The sequence below is a fragment of the Malaclemys terrapin genome, chromosome 3, assembly GCF_027887155.1.
Source record: "Malaclemys terrapin pileata isolate rMalTer1 chromosome 3, rMalTer1.hap1, whole genome shotgun sequence".
NCBI classification, from domain to species: domain Eukaryota; kingdom Metazoa; phylum Chordata; order Testudines; family Emydidae; genus Malaclemys; species Malaclemys terrapin.
In genome coordinates this window covers 70,977,633-70,994,115 of record NC_071507.1, presented here as the reverse complement: position 1 = coordinate 70,994,115, position 16,483 = coordinate 70,977,633, and the positions used below count along the sequence as shown (strand labels likewise).

The 16,483-nt window shown below is 44.3% G+C and overlaps 1 protein-coding gene across 7 annotated transcripts in view; it reads right to left on the bottom strand.

Moving 5' to 3' along the window:
- The window catches only part of AKT3 (AKT serine/threonine kinase 3), a 266,912-nt gene that overhangs the window by 98,987 nt on the left and 151,442 nt on the right, over positions 1–16,483 (bottom strand). For 6 of the 7 annotated variants that reach the window (XM_054023412.1, XM_054023411.1, XM_054023414.1 and 3 more), the window contains 2 exons: positions 9,681–9,792; positions 8,419–8,563 (listed from right to left, as the gene is read on the bottom strand). In XM_054023412.1, coding sequence (XP_053879387.1) covers positions 8,419–8,563; positions 9,681–9,781 — 246 coding nt within the window. In that variant the 5' untranslated portion in view covers positions 9,782–9,792. Of the gene's footprint in view, positions 1–8,418; positions 8,564–9,680; positions 9,793–9,931; positions 10,002–16,483 lie in introns of those variants that run through there. The other variant, XM_054023417.1, reaches the window with a different exon arrangement.

Genomic DNA, 16,483 nt, shown 5'->3' with positions numbered 1-16,483 from the left:
ACCATCGCTCGCTCCTTCTTTACATGATGGGTTTAGTTATCCTGAGGGAACCATTCTGAAGCCTCTTGACCTCTCTAAAAGCAGTTTTGAAGTTACAGAAGGCACAAATAAAGGGTGTCAAGATACTGTGAACACTGAATACAGACTGAAAACATGAAAATAGAAACTGCGAATTTAAAAAAGTATATAAAATACTCTAGTTTAAGAATGTCTCTAAAAAAAATTAAAAATCTGGAAAATTAGGAACCCAGAAATCACCAACTGTTAGAAATCCAGGAGTGTTTAAAAGGGGCTGAGCCAGAGAAAGGCATTTAGGAGCTGCAAGTAACACCATAATCCACTAAATCTGATCTTCTTGTCAGTGAAAGGGTGCTCCTCATTCCTGGCATTTAATGATAATTCTCCCACAACTTGGCTACTATCAACACATTTCCATGCCTAGTTATTTTTGTTCATACCTAATAAAGATCACGTGTGCACATGCGCATGTGTGTACACACACCCACAAATACCCCTCTCTTATGAAGGAAAAAAAGATTGTACAGGCAACTAGGCCTCCCATCTGTCACCCATCTCAAATGACAATGATGCTCTAGGCTGCTTTTCCACATACATGCCTTGCTAAGGGCTAGTCTACACTGGCAACATGGCAGTGCTTTAACCACCTTCTTGAGAGGCGTGGCTCCCAGCGCTGGGGCACTGTCTACACTGGCGCTTTACAGCGCTGAAACTTGCTGCGCTCAGGGTGGTGTTTTTTTACACCTGAGTGAGAAAGTTGCAGCACTGTAAAATGCCAGTGTAGACAAGCCCTAAGTATCACACATTGCGGGGGAGAAGAAAAGAGATGGAGAGACTCTCCCATAAAATAACCTTTGGTCCCAGGTAATGTGTACTCAGCTGGGAGCCAGAATACTATGGGTTCTGGTCTCACCTCTTCTACTGATTGGTGTTAACATTTCTATGCACTGTGTTCTTTACTGACCAAGGTCTCATATTCCTACCCTAGGGACAGGAAACTATCATTCCCCACAGTTTACAAATAAGGTAATTGAGATGTTGCACATGGCCACTTCAGGCAGATGTGGAAAAAGAACCCAGGTCTCCAAGACAAAAGCAATGCAAAATTCATCCACTTAGCCATGATGCCTTTTGGAATGAGTTTGCAAAACCTACATGCTTGACTGTGATGTCTCTAACCACTAGATCACACTCTGCTGCCAGAACCACAAACAGAACCCAGGAATCCCAATATCCAACATCCCTCTGCTGTCTCACCTACAGTTATGTAATCCACTGGCCAAGCATATGTTATTTCCCTCTTTAGGGGCTGAAACACATACAAAATAAAAGCCTATTCATGTATGTATCATTCACTCCTTTCGTTCAAGTGGTAGAGATCTGTGTTGTGGCTCTGAAGCTCCTGGGTTCAAATCCTGCTGATGATCCATGAGGGAAAAGATGGTATGTGACTATATAATTAAAGCCTGTTTATAATGAATATGCATAAGGGGTATAACTAAAGCTGCACCAACAAAGTTAATTCTGGCATGCCATAGTACTTGGCTTTGCAACTTTAATGCTCAATGTAGAATTTTTAAAGCTAAAATATAAAAATATACAGGACCACCACCTAAATTAGCACTTATAGGATGACTAAATACCTCATGACATTGCTAATGAGCTACACCGCCTTTTGCTGTAGGTCTCCAGTCTGAATCCAGCCAAACTCAGTGGTACTTAAAATTTGTTCCCATCTAATGTATGTTTTGTGGCTCTTATGTGACTATTTTAGTGAATCACATTTCCTGCTTGACAAACTATCATGCTTTGCACTACACCTCTACCCCGATATAACGCGACCCGATATAACAGAAATTTGGATACAATACAACACGGTAAAGCAGTCCTTGGGGGGGGGGGGGGGTGTAACTGTGCACTCCGGCGGATCAAAGCAAGTTCGATATAACACGGTTTCACCTATAACGCGGTAAGTTTTTTTGGCTCCCGAGGACAGCGTTATATCAGGGTAGAGGTGTACTTGGTAGATTCAGTAGAGATGCTCAGAACTGTGTAGATCATGGAGAACAAAATATCCCCGTAATCCTTAGAAAGAAGTGTTATTTATCAAGGCCAAAACAAACCACTGTGATCATCTAGTCTGACCTCTTGTATAACACAGGCCACAGAATTTACCTGAATTAATTCCTGTTTGAACTAGAGCATATTTTTTAGAAAAATATCCAGTCTTGATTTAAAGTTTTCCAGTGATGGAGAATCCACCATAACCCTTTGTAAATTGTTCCAATGGTCAATTACTTTCACTGTTAAAAATGTGTCCATTAATTCTAGTTTGAATTTGTCTAGCTTCAACTTCCCCCTACTGGATCATGTTGTACCTTTGTCTGATGACTGAAGAGTCCATTATCAAATTCCTGTTCTCCATTAAGGTACTTACAGACTGTGATCAAGTCACCCCTTACCTTTCATTTTGTTAAACTAAATAGATTGAGCTCCTTGAATCTATCACTTTTACGCAGTTTTTCTAATTCTTTATTCATTCTCATGGCTCTTCTCTGAAACCTCTCCTCTTTATCAACATCCTTCTTGGACTACATTCTTTGTTCCTAAATGTATATATTTACATTTGGCAATATTAAAACACTTGTGTGTCTGTGCCCTGCCTCCCAAGCAATCCAGAATGTTCTCTATCAATGACTTGTCCCCTTCATTATTTAGCACTCCCCAAATTTGTGTCATCTGCAAGCTATCAGTGATGATTTTACGTTTTCTTCCGGGTCACTGAAAAAAATGTTAAATAGCATAGGGCCAAGACCCAATCCCTGTGGAACACCATAGAAATACACACACTCAAAGATTCCCCCATTTATAATTATGTTTTGAGACCTTTTAGTTAGACCGGTTTCGGAGTAGCAGCCGTGTTAGTCTGTATCCGCAAAAAGAACAGGAATACTTGCTCTAATAAATTTGTTAGTCTCTAAGGTGCCTGTTCTTTTTTTAGTTAGACCATTTTTAATTAATTTAAGTGAGATGTTAATTTTGTATCATCATAGATTTTTAATCAAAATGTCATGCAGTACTAAGTCAAATGCCTTCAAGAAGTCTAAGTATATTACATCAATACTATCACCTTTATTCTTGAAAAACCTGCCGGTAGATAAATAGAGAGTTTCATTTTCCATGACTGTCTATGTCTTTTACCTGCCCTAAATCTACACAACTGTGTTTAAAGATGAAGTTTATGATTTTAGGTAAACTTTTTGAAAATGTAATCATTAAATAATCTGTATGAAATGCCACACCTGGAACTGCACAAAACCTGAGAGCTATGGGCAAGTGACTAAATACGTTTGCTGATTTAGCACAGGAAACTCAGAGGCATAAAAAAGAGAAGTAAAAAATTGCCAGTGGCTGGGACACAAAGAGCTGTGGGTCTTTCCAGCTAAAGCAAAGATAATTGGTAATGGTGACCTCCAGAAGTTTAAACAATTTGATCATGCAAAAGAAGTTTTTAGAACAAAAGAGAAGGAAGAGGATTAACAGGTAGAGATCATCTCAAAAAGGACCTAAATCAAGAATGCTTCTTTTACTCGGTTTTAACTTTATATGATGATTTTCTTACAAACATCTTTAACCAGTTTAATTTTTAGTGAAGGCTTAGCACAGCAGTTCTCAAATTGTGGGTCAGGACCCCAAAGTGGGTTGCGACCCCATTATAATGGGATCGCCAGGGCTGGCATTAGACTTGCTGGGGCCTGGACCCGAAGCCCAAGCCCCGGGTGCTGGGGCTCAGGTTACAGGCCCCCCACTTGCAGCTTAAGCCCTTGGGCTTCTGCTTTGCCCCCACCCCACCCTGGGCGGAGGGGTTCGGACTTTGGCCCCCCCATGCGGGGCGGTGGGGCTCAGGCAGGCTCAGGCTTCATTCAGTCCCCCCTCCTGGGGTCATGTAGTAATTTTTCTCGTCAGAAGGGGGTCGCGATGCAATTAAGTTTGAGAATCCCTGGGTTAGCATCATTCCTTTCCTAAAAATATTTTACAAGTTTTTTCCCTCCAATTATAGATGTAACTATACATTAAACCTGTATTGATTTATTGCCACATTGGTACTATTTCAACAAGTTGACATACTAATGTTGATTTTGATCCATCAATTCAACGATTTTTCTTTTCTCGCTCTCCATTAGTTTTTCTATTAACTCAGGCTTAAAATCAGTTGTGGTTTACTTTTTCTTTTTTATCCTTATTTATAGAAAATTTAATGTGTAATAATTGTTAAAACTCCATAAAGACTTTCAAAAATATAATCAACATTATTTTACATATATTTTCCATGTGAATATGCATCTGTGAAAGTTCATAAATCAGAAACAGGCTGTATATTATCAAAATGTTTTAATTAGACAGTGACCAGCTATCACCAAACTCTAATGTTCGATCCTGATCATAAATATATTTCTCTAGGTTCTAAAAATGAGGGATAGTTGTTCAAGTAATTACATGCACCCTTTCTCAGTATTGCATAGCTATCATAATATATCTAAACCCCTGAGGAGTAGCGGAGAACTCACAGAATTCCTTTGTCTTCTAAATTAAAGAGCCTCCTACCATCAATCTATAAATCTTATCCACATGTAGGTAGTACATGATACAGCTACTATTTAGTGGTGATAATTACTCTATTGCTGAATAGCAGTAGCTTCTTTCATAAATTGATGAAAGGGAGGGATAGCTCAGTGGTTTGCGCATTAGCCTCCTAAACACAGGATTGTGAGTTCAATCCTTGAGGAGGCCACTTAGGGATCTGGGGCAAAATCAGTACTCGGTCCTGCTAGTGAAGGCAGGGGCCTGGACTTGATGACCTTTCGGGGGTCCCTTCCAGCTCTATGAGATAAAAATATATGGAGATATTCCTATTTTATTTGATTGAAAATGGTTCTTGCAAGGAACAGCTTCAGAGATCTTTGTCAAGACTGGAAACCAGAAAGGGTCATAAATTATAAGGATAGTATTTTATAAAAAAAATCCTCTCAAACATAAGAACCCTGTCAAAATGTTTCTTGCCAGATTCAGGACCGAACAGAAATCTGGAGTACTGAAAGTTCTAGAAACGAGCAGAAGATATTAAGAATCTGCACAGTGTCTGGACAGGAGAGGGTTTGAGGTCCAACAGAAATTAACCTACAACCTCTTCCAGGGAAAGACTGACTTTTGTTTTCTATATCATACAGCACCAAGAACACCATCAGTTAAACAATACTAAACAATATTTGATAACAATGAATGTCTCAGCTACCTCAAAAAAGAGTTCCAAGGAAGCATGACCAAAATTAAATAAAACTAACAAAATATGTATATTAGGAATTAGATCCTTGGACTTTCAGTCCTGATCTCTTCTTTTCACTAAATACATATACCACTTCTAAAAGTCAGAAATCTGTGTGACTAGCCAAAGCCTCCACAAAAGGGATCATCTCTTCCCTCAGAATCATCACAGACTGGGGTGAATACAGTCTTATCAAAATCCATTCAGAAAGTTAGCACAGAATCAATGAAGAAGGAAACACTTTGGTCTAGATGAAGACAGTTATAGGTATGAAGGGAAGGGCAGAAAGCCAGTCCTATTGTAAGAATCTGTAATCTAATATCTCCACAAATTAAACTAAAATCAGTGTTATCATGGATGTAGTTTTCACACATGCCGAATCAAAGCAGATATTACAAAGGAAGGCAATAGCCTTGGAGGATTCTGAGTAGTGACTTAACAGCAGGCCATGATCATAGATCTAGTGGAGAAGACAAACGTCTCTTCCTGTTCTCTTACTGAGTTTACCAGAGGACTTAGAGATGGCAAACAGTGCAGAGTAACACAGTGAGGCCTGCCAAGGAATACAATGGCTGGATATTGGGAGATTGAAGAAGCACCCCTCAACCAGATGAATGAAAGAACTGGGTAAAGGGGCAAATATCCATTCACCTGAGGGTTTTAGGGAATTAGACTCTTGAGGGGCTTCCATCGATTAGATGAGGTTCTCGTCTCTTGTCCCTCACCCTCACCTCCTATTTCTCCAGTGTTCTGGTCCTATTTTTTTTTTTCTTACTTCTTACTCATTCTACATCCTGAAGAACAAATTTATGAGGTAAGGGAAAGATGGAGAGAGCAGAGTTGCAGGTTCCATACTTCTGTTGTTGGAAGCCAAAATAACTAAGAAAGGTTCACATAGTTAATCCTTGTATAGAGCTGATTGATTCCACTACTGATGTTTTATTTGAAGGATGAGAAAGAGAATAGGCTTTACAACAAGTTGTGAAAAACTCATAAGAATATACTCTGTGCATAAAGGGACTGATTCTGTTCCTATTTAAATCAACAAGAGTTTTGCCATTGATTTCAATGAGAGCAAGATCCTGCCCATAAGGAACAAGTGCATAGAGGAACAAAAACAATCTTCATATCCTAATCTAGCATACTGTATTTCAGGATTCTAGTGATGGTATTAGCATTTTATAGCTACAATATACGTTAAGATTTTAAAAGTTATTTATGAAAAGCACCACCTTTGATTTACAGAAGTACCCAGACTGAAGATGATGGAGCCACTTCTATCAAAATTAAATCGTACTCTAAAGATCATTTTATTTACAGACTCAATTTACTACATTTCTAGAGCAGAGTAGTCCCATTTCTGTGTATTTGTTTCTTAATCTGATTATGTTCTTATGCTCATAAGTGTACCATATGGAGCAGGAACAAGCAAAATTCATTGGGCTTAGATGTAGAATCATGTGACAAAGCTTCTGTGTGTAGGACATATTGTACAACAAACCCCTGATGTTAAACAAACCCATATAGAAAAAAAATAACAGGATAGATGGATTATATGGTTATAAATTGTGGTTCTGAGTATACCAACAACTATAAGACAGTCACAAAATCATGTCTATACTGATTTCTAACCAGTGAATACTATCTTTTTTCCTACAGGAAAGTCTTTAATAAAAGAAGCAAGAAAAAATATTCTGAATGATTAACATCACTATAGTATTCAGGACTGCTGGCTGCCGACTCTATGGACATACAGAGAAAGTGACGATACACCCTGTATTAAGGTTACTTAAAATTTTTCACTTTTAAAAAAATTCTTGAAACTTTCTTTGAATTTTGGCAGGGAAATAGCCATAGGGTCGTGGATGTGCCCTTTACTGGCCTCAAAAAACTCTATTCAGATACAGCTGAGTTATTGGGTACCAAAAAAAAATTTCCCATCTGAGGTTAGCTTTGTACAGCTTGCTTTAGACTTGCTGCCAAAATCCCTCAACATTCTGTAACACTGTACATGCACTCATCTCAGGCATCTGACTTCAGATTTCACAGAGAGCTCATGTTCTCAATAGGACACAGAAAAAAAATTAATCTTCCCTCCTCCTACTCCCTCCCATCCCTTTTGGACTATGGAAAGATGCACTGCACGGTGACACAGGGAGACCGAGAGTTTCAAATGCACTTCTTATAAATTCTGTTAATAATTCTGTATTGTTGACAACCCTTATTGATATGCAATGTCTTATACTCCACTGAGAAGTTACATAAACTGGGAATAGTACTCAGATCTCTAGCCAGGCAGACCCGAATCCCTTCAATTTAGCCACATTTCCTATCAGAAGGACCCTGCCATATCTTTGGGCATGCTGTTTGTAAAAGAGTGCTAAATCATGTATAGGTAACCCACTGTTTCATTATGTTATATCTCCACCTCTAGTGGCTGGTTGACATAGGACTCTTCCTGTTAACTGATGTAGTTTGTCCTGGAGCATAATTGGTAGAAGTCTGTGCTGCAATGCTAAAAGCTCAGGATTCAAACCTTCCTGAGGATACATGATGAAGAGATTGTTACAGCTGCACATAGCAGGACCTGGGTTTTGCCTTATTAAAAACTAGAGCACAGATATTTTGCTCTCTGTGAAAGATGAAAGTCATTAAGAGCCAAATCCTACTTCCTTTTCTCATGCAAATAATAAATTTCTTTAAATGGGACTATTTGCATGAGAAAGGCAAATAGTTTTTCTTTAGGGCAGCCCCTATTTCCAAATTTCTAGAAAAGTAAAAAAACTAAAAGGGAAAATGTGAAAATGTATAATGAATTAGTTGATAATTTTTTAAACCCTGGCACAGGCATCAGTTGCCTGAAAGAGTGAACTGTGGGCTCAAAGAGTGAGTTATATTAAAATAACGAAACCAGAGGCGTTCAGCTTTAATAAAAGAATCGTATACTTCCATGCTTTAGGGTAAACAAACTTTTCTATAAATAACTGTCTTTGCATATTGCTTCTATACAAATACACAACTATACACGAGCTATTTACATATTAAGAATCTTATCAGTTATCTCTGTATCCGGTTACCTTTCTTTTATGATGGGTTGTGGAAGCATCCATCTCCTCCTCTCCTATATTGTCTATCTGTGATGTTGGACTACAGTTCATTCTCTCCTCTTCTTGCCTCTGAAGCCTGTCTGCTACAGCTTGGATGGCTTCTGTCCATTCTTCCCTATCAAGAATAAACCCAAATTCCTATTAATAAAAACTAACAAGGCTTGATCCCTTCTGCAACCAAATATTTTCTAATGAATGCACACATAGTAGTAGTATTTTACCTGCAAAGTTATTATGCTACATAATAAAGGAACTACTGAAGTAATTTGCTTCAATTTACTCCCATATACTACATAGTCTGGCAACTGGTACATGCTCTAGATCCAGCAGCATAGGATATATGTGCATGGTAGATTATATCACAATAATTATGTGTGTTTGATTTTGTAAATACTTTAATAGCAAGTTAAATATCTTAATGAGGCAAAGTATAGCTCAGGGTTTAGGGTTGGCAGTATTCTGCAATCCCTATACAGTCTATGTTTCTTGATGGGCTTTTTAAAGGAATATCACTAAGAAACAAGAATTGCACAATAGAAGGCAATGTTGGGCTTTTAAAACAATCTAACTACCTTTAAATGTGTATATATATCTATACTAATATAATATTAACAAGACTGAAAGTAAAGCTAGTAGCTATGCAATTTCTAAAATAATGCCAAACCATGGTATTAATCTCCACTGGAAGTGGGCACTAAGAAATAACAAGGATCACAATACAGCTAAGTAATGATACTTACCATGGCACCTCATCTCATGTCTCCTACACACTTGTCTTGCAAATGAAAAGTTCATTCTTATTCTTATACTTAAATAAATGTGTATATATCTACTCTAACAAGGAATTGTAATTATAACCTAAGATATAGTCATAGAATATTGCATTTTCTGACAAAACAAAAGATATACTGGAATGAAAAGAAATTCAGAATTACTGAGAGAAAAAAATGTGTTTCAAATTTGGTTTATGTTGCTGAAGATGTAACACTTCAGAGACATGTCATGACACAACTTTGGATAAGCTGAGCACATTCTTTCCCTTAAGTTATATAAAGTTCTTATCGTATACTTGATACGAACTAGGAATATTTTACAAAGGCTAATATATAAATTCTTAAAATAATTGCACACAAATAATCAGATTATGTAGTAATCAAAATCAAGACTTGTGCCATACTGGTAGATGTGCTGAAACTTCTGCCCAAGAATTTGGAAGACATAGCATTCCTCACCGTTCCTCTGGAGTGTCTACATGAAATGTCCTCTCTATGACAGTTGTCCACTGAAGACATCTAATAATAAATGTATTTGGCTTCGGTCGCTCTGTTTTCATTAGCTGGCATTCTAGAAAGATATAAAGGACATTTTTTTTCTTATAAGTATTGCTATTATAATATGGGAAGAGCAAATAAAATTGTTTAGTTACATTATACATAGTTTATATACACATCCAGTATTTATAAGAAGCTATGGAATGAATTACCCAATGCCTAGCTGAACTTGGGGCATGGATGAAAGCTAGTTAGTTGCAGGCAAGATTGAGATAATATTTGTGGGCTGGAGGAAACTTCCAGAAGAGTTGATGGAATTTGTATCAGTGTCTCTCATACAAGGAGAGTGATCTCCATTTGCAAAACAGGTGTGCAACTTGAGGGTGATGTTAGATCTTGGACTGCTCAAGGATGCCAAGGTAGTGCTTGTAGCTAATGGCACCCTTTTCCATCTGCACCTGCCAAGATGAATGTGCTCTTTTATCTGCAATGCAAACCAAGCCACAATTATTTATGCCGTTGTCACTTTAAGATTAGATTGCTGTAGTGTGCTCTCCATGGGGATACACCTTAGGACCATTCAGAAGCTGAAGCTAACAGAACGTTGCAGACAGCTTATAAAGAACATCTTATGATCTGCACAGTCTTCTAATAAGCTTCCAGATGGAATTCAAGGTGTTGGTTTTAATATATAAAACCCTAAATGGTCTGGGAGAGACTAGCTTCTTTCCCCTGGTATTCTGCCACAGTTAAGATTAGCAGAGGGGCTCAAGATGGAGCTCCCTCAATATAAAGAAGAAGGAGCTGCTGACAGGACATTCTCTGTGAGTGGTCCTCTGTTTTGCAGCTTGCTCCCCCAGCTCTGCCAGAGCCATATTTTTCACCTTTCAAGCATACTGTAAAGCCCCCCTTTTTTTTTTTCAGTTTGTTAAAGCTGCTGAGATTGCTGAGAGTTGAGGTGCATATATTTATGCTGTAATTTTAAAATGTATAAGATAGTTACGCAGAGCATTAGATAGGCATTTATCAATGTATTTTTAAAAACTGAATACATTAAACATAATAAAATAAATATTTGCAATATTGTACATATGAACATACATTAATTCATAAAACTATATTTGCTGTACATCCATAAACATATTCCTATACAATGAATGGTAATTAGAAGTTTGCTTTTTCAAGTAAATTTTTGCGAGAAGAGAGTTATGTTTAAGTTAAATTCTTCAAAATTTCTTAGGGAAGGAGTAAGTTCATCCAGATCTTCCCATATATAACTGAAAATCAAGACAAAACAGATAAGGCATTTCAGAGAACGAGCTAGACGACAGTTACCTTTTCCGTAACTGGTGTTCGTCGAGATGTGTTGCTCATGTCTATTCCACAATAGGTGTGCATGCTCGCCCCGTGCACTGGTGCCGGAAGTTCTTCCCCTAGCAGTACCCATAGGATAGCGCCCTAGCGACCCCTGGAGTGGCACCTCCATGGCGTGGTATAAAGGGAGCTGCGCGCTCCCCCCATCCTCAGTTCCTTCTTGCCAGACAACTCCGACAGAGGGGAAGAAGGGCGGGATGTGGAATGGACATGAGCAACACATCTCGAACAACACCAGTTACGGAAAAGGTAACTGTCTTTTCTTCTTCAAGTGATTGCTCATGTGTATTCCACAATAGATGATTCCAAGCTATATCTGTTGGAGGTGGGTAGGAGTTCACAAATTCTCGGGACCGAGCACAGCCCTGCCAAACCTGGCGTCATCCCTGGTCTGGGAGACGATTGCATAGTGTGAGGTGAACATGTGAACTGTAGACCATGTGGCAGCCCTACAAATGTCCTGAATAGGGACATGGGCCAAAAAGGGAGCCGACAAGGCCTGCACCTGAGTCAAGCGCGCCTTCACAATTGGCGGAGGAGGGAGTCCCGCCAGGTCATAACAGGTACGGATGCACGACGTGATCCAGTTGGAGAGCCACCGAGTGGAGATCGGCCAACCTTTCAGGTGCTCGGCCGAGGAGATGAACAGTTGTGAGGACTTTCTGAATGGCTTAGCCCGCTCCACGTAGAAAGCCAGATCTTGTCTCACATCCAACGTGTGGAGGCGGCGCTCCTCACTGGACGCATGGGGCTTGGGGCAGAGGACCAGCAGAAAAATGTCCTGACCCACGTGATAGGCGGAGACCACTTTTGGGAGGAACGAAGGGTGTGGGCGGAGCTGGACCTTATGATTATGAAACACCACGTACAGGGGATCAGAGGTCAGGGTCCTGAGCTCCGAGACCCGTCTAGCCGACGTGATTGCAACCAGGAAGTCCACCTTCCATGAGAGGTGTGACCAGGAGCACATGGCTAGCGGCTCAACCGAGGACCCCATGAGACACTCCAACACCAGGTTTAGGTCCCACTGCAGGACAGGGGGCCTAACATATGGGAAGAGGTGATCCAACCCCTTAAGGAATCAGCCAGTAATAGCATGGGAGAATACCGTATGGCCCTGCACCGGCGGATGGAAGGCCAATATGGCCGCTAGGTGCACCTTGACTGATAAGGGCGCCAGGCCCTGGGCTCTAAGGTGAAGAAGGTAGTCCAGAATAAGCTGGATCGGGGTGACCACTGGGAAAACTTCTCACTCATCTGCTTTCTAGGAGGACAGCCTGAACCCGTTCCAAGCATGTCCTTTCCTCCCTACCTAACCATTGAGCAGCCACACTGTGAGGTGGAGTGCCACTAGGTTGGGGTGGAGGAGGCGGTCCTGGTCCTGGGAGAGCAGGTCCGGGTGGGACGGCAACGGCCACAGTGGGGCAACCGCCAGGTCTGTGAGGGTCCCGTACCAATGGTGCCTGAGCCATATCGGGGAAATCAGAATGACCCTGGCCTTGTCTGTCTTTATCTTTTCCACGACCTTGTCGATCAGCGGGAATGGGGGAAAGGCATAGACAAACTGGCCTGACCAGGACAGGAGGAAGGCATCGGAGATAGCGCCCCATCCCAGCCTCCCCCAGAGCAGAAACGGGGACAGCGACAGTTCTGCCGAGTCGCGAACAGGTCCATCTGAGGAGTTCCCCACACTTGGAAAAGTTTGTGCACCACCTCTGGGTGGAGAGACCACTCGTGCTGAGAGGAGAAGTCCCTGCTCAAGCGATCCGCCCACGCATTCCAGGTGCCCAGCAGATGGAAGGCCTGTAGGCAGATGACATGGGCTATACAAAAGTCCCACAGCCTGAGGGCTTCATGGCAGAGTGTAAAGGATCGGGGCCCACCTTGCCTGTTGATGTACAACATTGAGACCATGTTGTCTATGAGGACCTTGACCACCCAGCCCGCCAGGTACGAGCAGAAGGCCATGCACGCCAGCCATACCGCCCTGAGCTCCTTGACGTTTATGTGGAGGGTCAGATCGAGCCGACCACAGATCTTGTGTCTGAACATTTCCCACATGGGCCCTCCATCCCAGGTCCGATGCATCGGACACCAGCTCCAGCAACGGGGTCCTGCCCCTGAACAGGACCCAGTGGAGCATGTTTCTCGGGGAGGACCACCACGGTAGGGAGGTCGTCACTGGCTCGGGTACTGTGAGGACTTTGTCCATCCTATCCCTGGCCTGGGAGAACTCCGAGGCCAACCAGAACTGGAGGGGCCTCATCCTGAATCTGGAGTGACAGACCTCATACGTGCATGCCGACATTGACCCAAGAGCTGGAAGAATGCTCTGGCTGTTGTCACCGGAAACCTTGTGACCGTGTCAATGAGCCCATTCAGGGTCTCTAACCTATCCGGTGGGAGGGAGGCTCTGGCCCACGAGGCATTCAGGACCGCCCCAATAAACTCTATGTGTTGAACCGGGACTAACGTGGACTTGGTGTTGTTTACCAACAGGCCCAAAGTGGTGAACATGGACAGAAAGACTGCCACGTGATCCTGCACCTGCGACCGGGAGCTGCCCTTGACCAACCAGTCATCCAGATAGGGGAAGATCTGGACCCCCCGGTGCCTGAGGTAGGCCACCACCACCGACATACATTTCGTGAATACCCTGGGGGCACTGGACAGGCCAAACGGAAGGACCGTATATTGCTGGTGTTCCTGCCCCACCGCGAAACAGAGAAAGCGTCTGTGCCCCTCGAATATATGAATGTGGAAGTACGCGTCCTGCAGATCGAGGGCGGCGTACCAGTCCCCGGGATCCAGGGAGGGGATGATGGAGGCCAGGGAGACCATGTGGAACTTGAGCTTCACCATGTATTGGTTCAGGCCTCACAGGTGCAAGGTGGGTCTGAGCCTCCCTTTGGCCTTCAGGATAAGGAAATAGCAGGAGTAGTACCCCTTGCCTTTGAACTCCCTGGGTACCACTTCCATCGCTCCTAGGCCCAAGAGCCGCCCCAGCTCCTGCTCGAGTGGAGCCTCGTGCGAAGGGTCCCCCAGGAGGGACGGGGACGCGGGGGGTTGAGCGGGGAGGAAGTAAATTGGAGGGTGTAGCCCCGGGAGATGGTGTTGAAGATCCATCAGTCTGAGGTTAGCCGTGACCATTCCAGGAGGAAAGCACACAACCGATTGGAGAAGGGAAGCTTTATTGAGGGTGGATCCCTGATGAGAACTGGCAGGGCGCCTCCAGGCATCCTGTCAAAACGGTCCCGCTTGCTTGCCCTTGGAGGACCCAGGCTGGGGGGTAGACCGAGACTGCCTCTGTGGGCACCTCTTATAGTCCCATGACTTCTTATAAGCAGTCTCGTATTTTGAGTGGGTGGGCTGAGCAGGAGCCATGATGCCCCTCTCATGGACACCGCGGAGTCCATGGACCGCGCGGCCGTGTCTGCTGCATCCGAAGCCGCCTGCAGGGTTGCCCTGGCAGCCACTGTACCCTCCTCCACCAGCACTTTGAACTCCTTCCTGTCGCGCTCCTGGGAGTCCTCGAACTTGGGCAGGGAGCCCCACAGATTAAACTCATACCGGCCCAGGAGAGCCTGGTGGCTCACCACCTGTAACTGGAAGCTCGAGGATGAATACATTTTTCTTCCAAAAGAGTCAAGGAGGCTGGAATCTTTATTTTTCAGGGTAGGAGCTGGCTGGCCCTGCTGTTCCCTGTGGTTGACCGACTCCATCACCAGGGAGTTAGGAGCAGGGTGGGTGTATAAGTATTCATGCCCCTTGGCGGGTACAAAATACTTGCGTTCCACTCTCTTAGAGATGGGGGCCAATGAGGCCGGGGTTTGCCACAGGGCATTCGAAATTTTCGCCACTCCTTCTTGGAGATGCAAGGCCGCCCTGCCCAGTGCCGAGGAGGACAGCACGTTAAACAGGGAGTCCGAGGGCTCCTCCATCTCCTCTGCTTGGAGGTGGAGGCTTGATGCCCCCTTTTAAAGAGTTCTTGGTGGGCCCTAAAGTCCTCCTGCAGGACGGAGGGAGGAGGGACTGGAATCACTTCATCTGGGAAGGGTGAGGAGGCCGGCACGGTACTTTGTGTGTCCACAGGCACCAGAGAGTCTACCACCTGGTGGTCTTCGGGGATGGTGCCGAGGATGTACGTCCCACCGACTCCTTCCTCAGATGTCTGGAGAGGGAGGCCGATGGTCCTTCTGAGGCTCTGGCCACCCGGGGCTGCGTCGGGGGCCACGGTGCCCACTGGTACCATTGGGCTGGTCATGGGGCCCGGTGCCACCGCATCTGCTGTGGCACCGGTGAAGCTGGCTGTTTGGCCTGGCCCATCGATGGACAACTACGAAGGGAGGCTGGGCGGACATACAACCTGCCACTGACCAGGAGGAGCGGCGGCATCAGGAGCGATGCCGACCACGGGATGGCGATCCCGACATGGAGGACTAGTATCGTTAGTAACAGCTGTTCCGCGATTGGCTCCGGCGGGCGGACCCGTGACGGTGATACGCCAACGATCGATGCCCGGGGCTGTGGCGACAGTGCCATGGCAGGGTCCTTGCATGGTACGCCGAACGGGAACAGATGGTCAGATGGAACCCAACCAGACAGCCTGGTGGGCGTCAAGGGCAATCCATGTGGACTTCGCCCTGAACGATCGCTGGGCGGCGAACGGCGTCGGGAACGTTCCCTCGACCAAGACCGCTACTGAGCCAGGAGTGACTGCGGAGATCCCAGCAGCGGCTTGCTTCTGGAGTACTCCTGGTACCGGCTTGGACGTAACATCCCGGGCTGCCTGCAGGGCCGCCGGTGCGGAGGGCATCCAGACATCCAGGAAGGCCTGCTCCGAATGGGCCGGGCTACTCCACTCAACTTGAATTGGAAGCCTAGAGGCTGGTGGGGATCGAGGACTGCCCGACATGGGTCTAGCTTCTGTCCCAGCTTTACTCCGGTGCCGCAGCGAAGGCGGCCTCTTCCTAGCCTCTTGGAGTGCCCAACTAGTTGATGGCACCGAAGGGTCACTGCACACCAACACTACAGTGCCCGGTGCCAACTCGGAGCGGCGCGCCAGAGCCGGGGTCAGCGCCAACTCCATCAGAATAGCCCGGAGCTTAATGTCCCTTTCTCTCTTGGTCCGAGGCTTAAATGACTTGCAAATCTTGCAGCGATTGCTGAGATGGGTTTCCCCCAAACAGTGTAGACAGTCCGTGTGCGGATCACTCACTGGCATAGATCACCTACAAGTGTTGCACGACTTAAAACCCGGGGCACGGGGCATGCCCTGGCCCGGGTGCTCTAGCTAAACTAAACTAACTGAACAACTAACTAACTATAGGTACTATACGCTGAACGAACAAGCAGTTTTGGGGACGAGCTACAGCAAAGCTGGAGCAGAG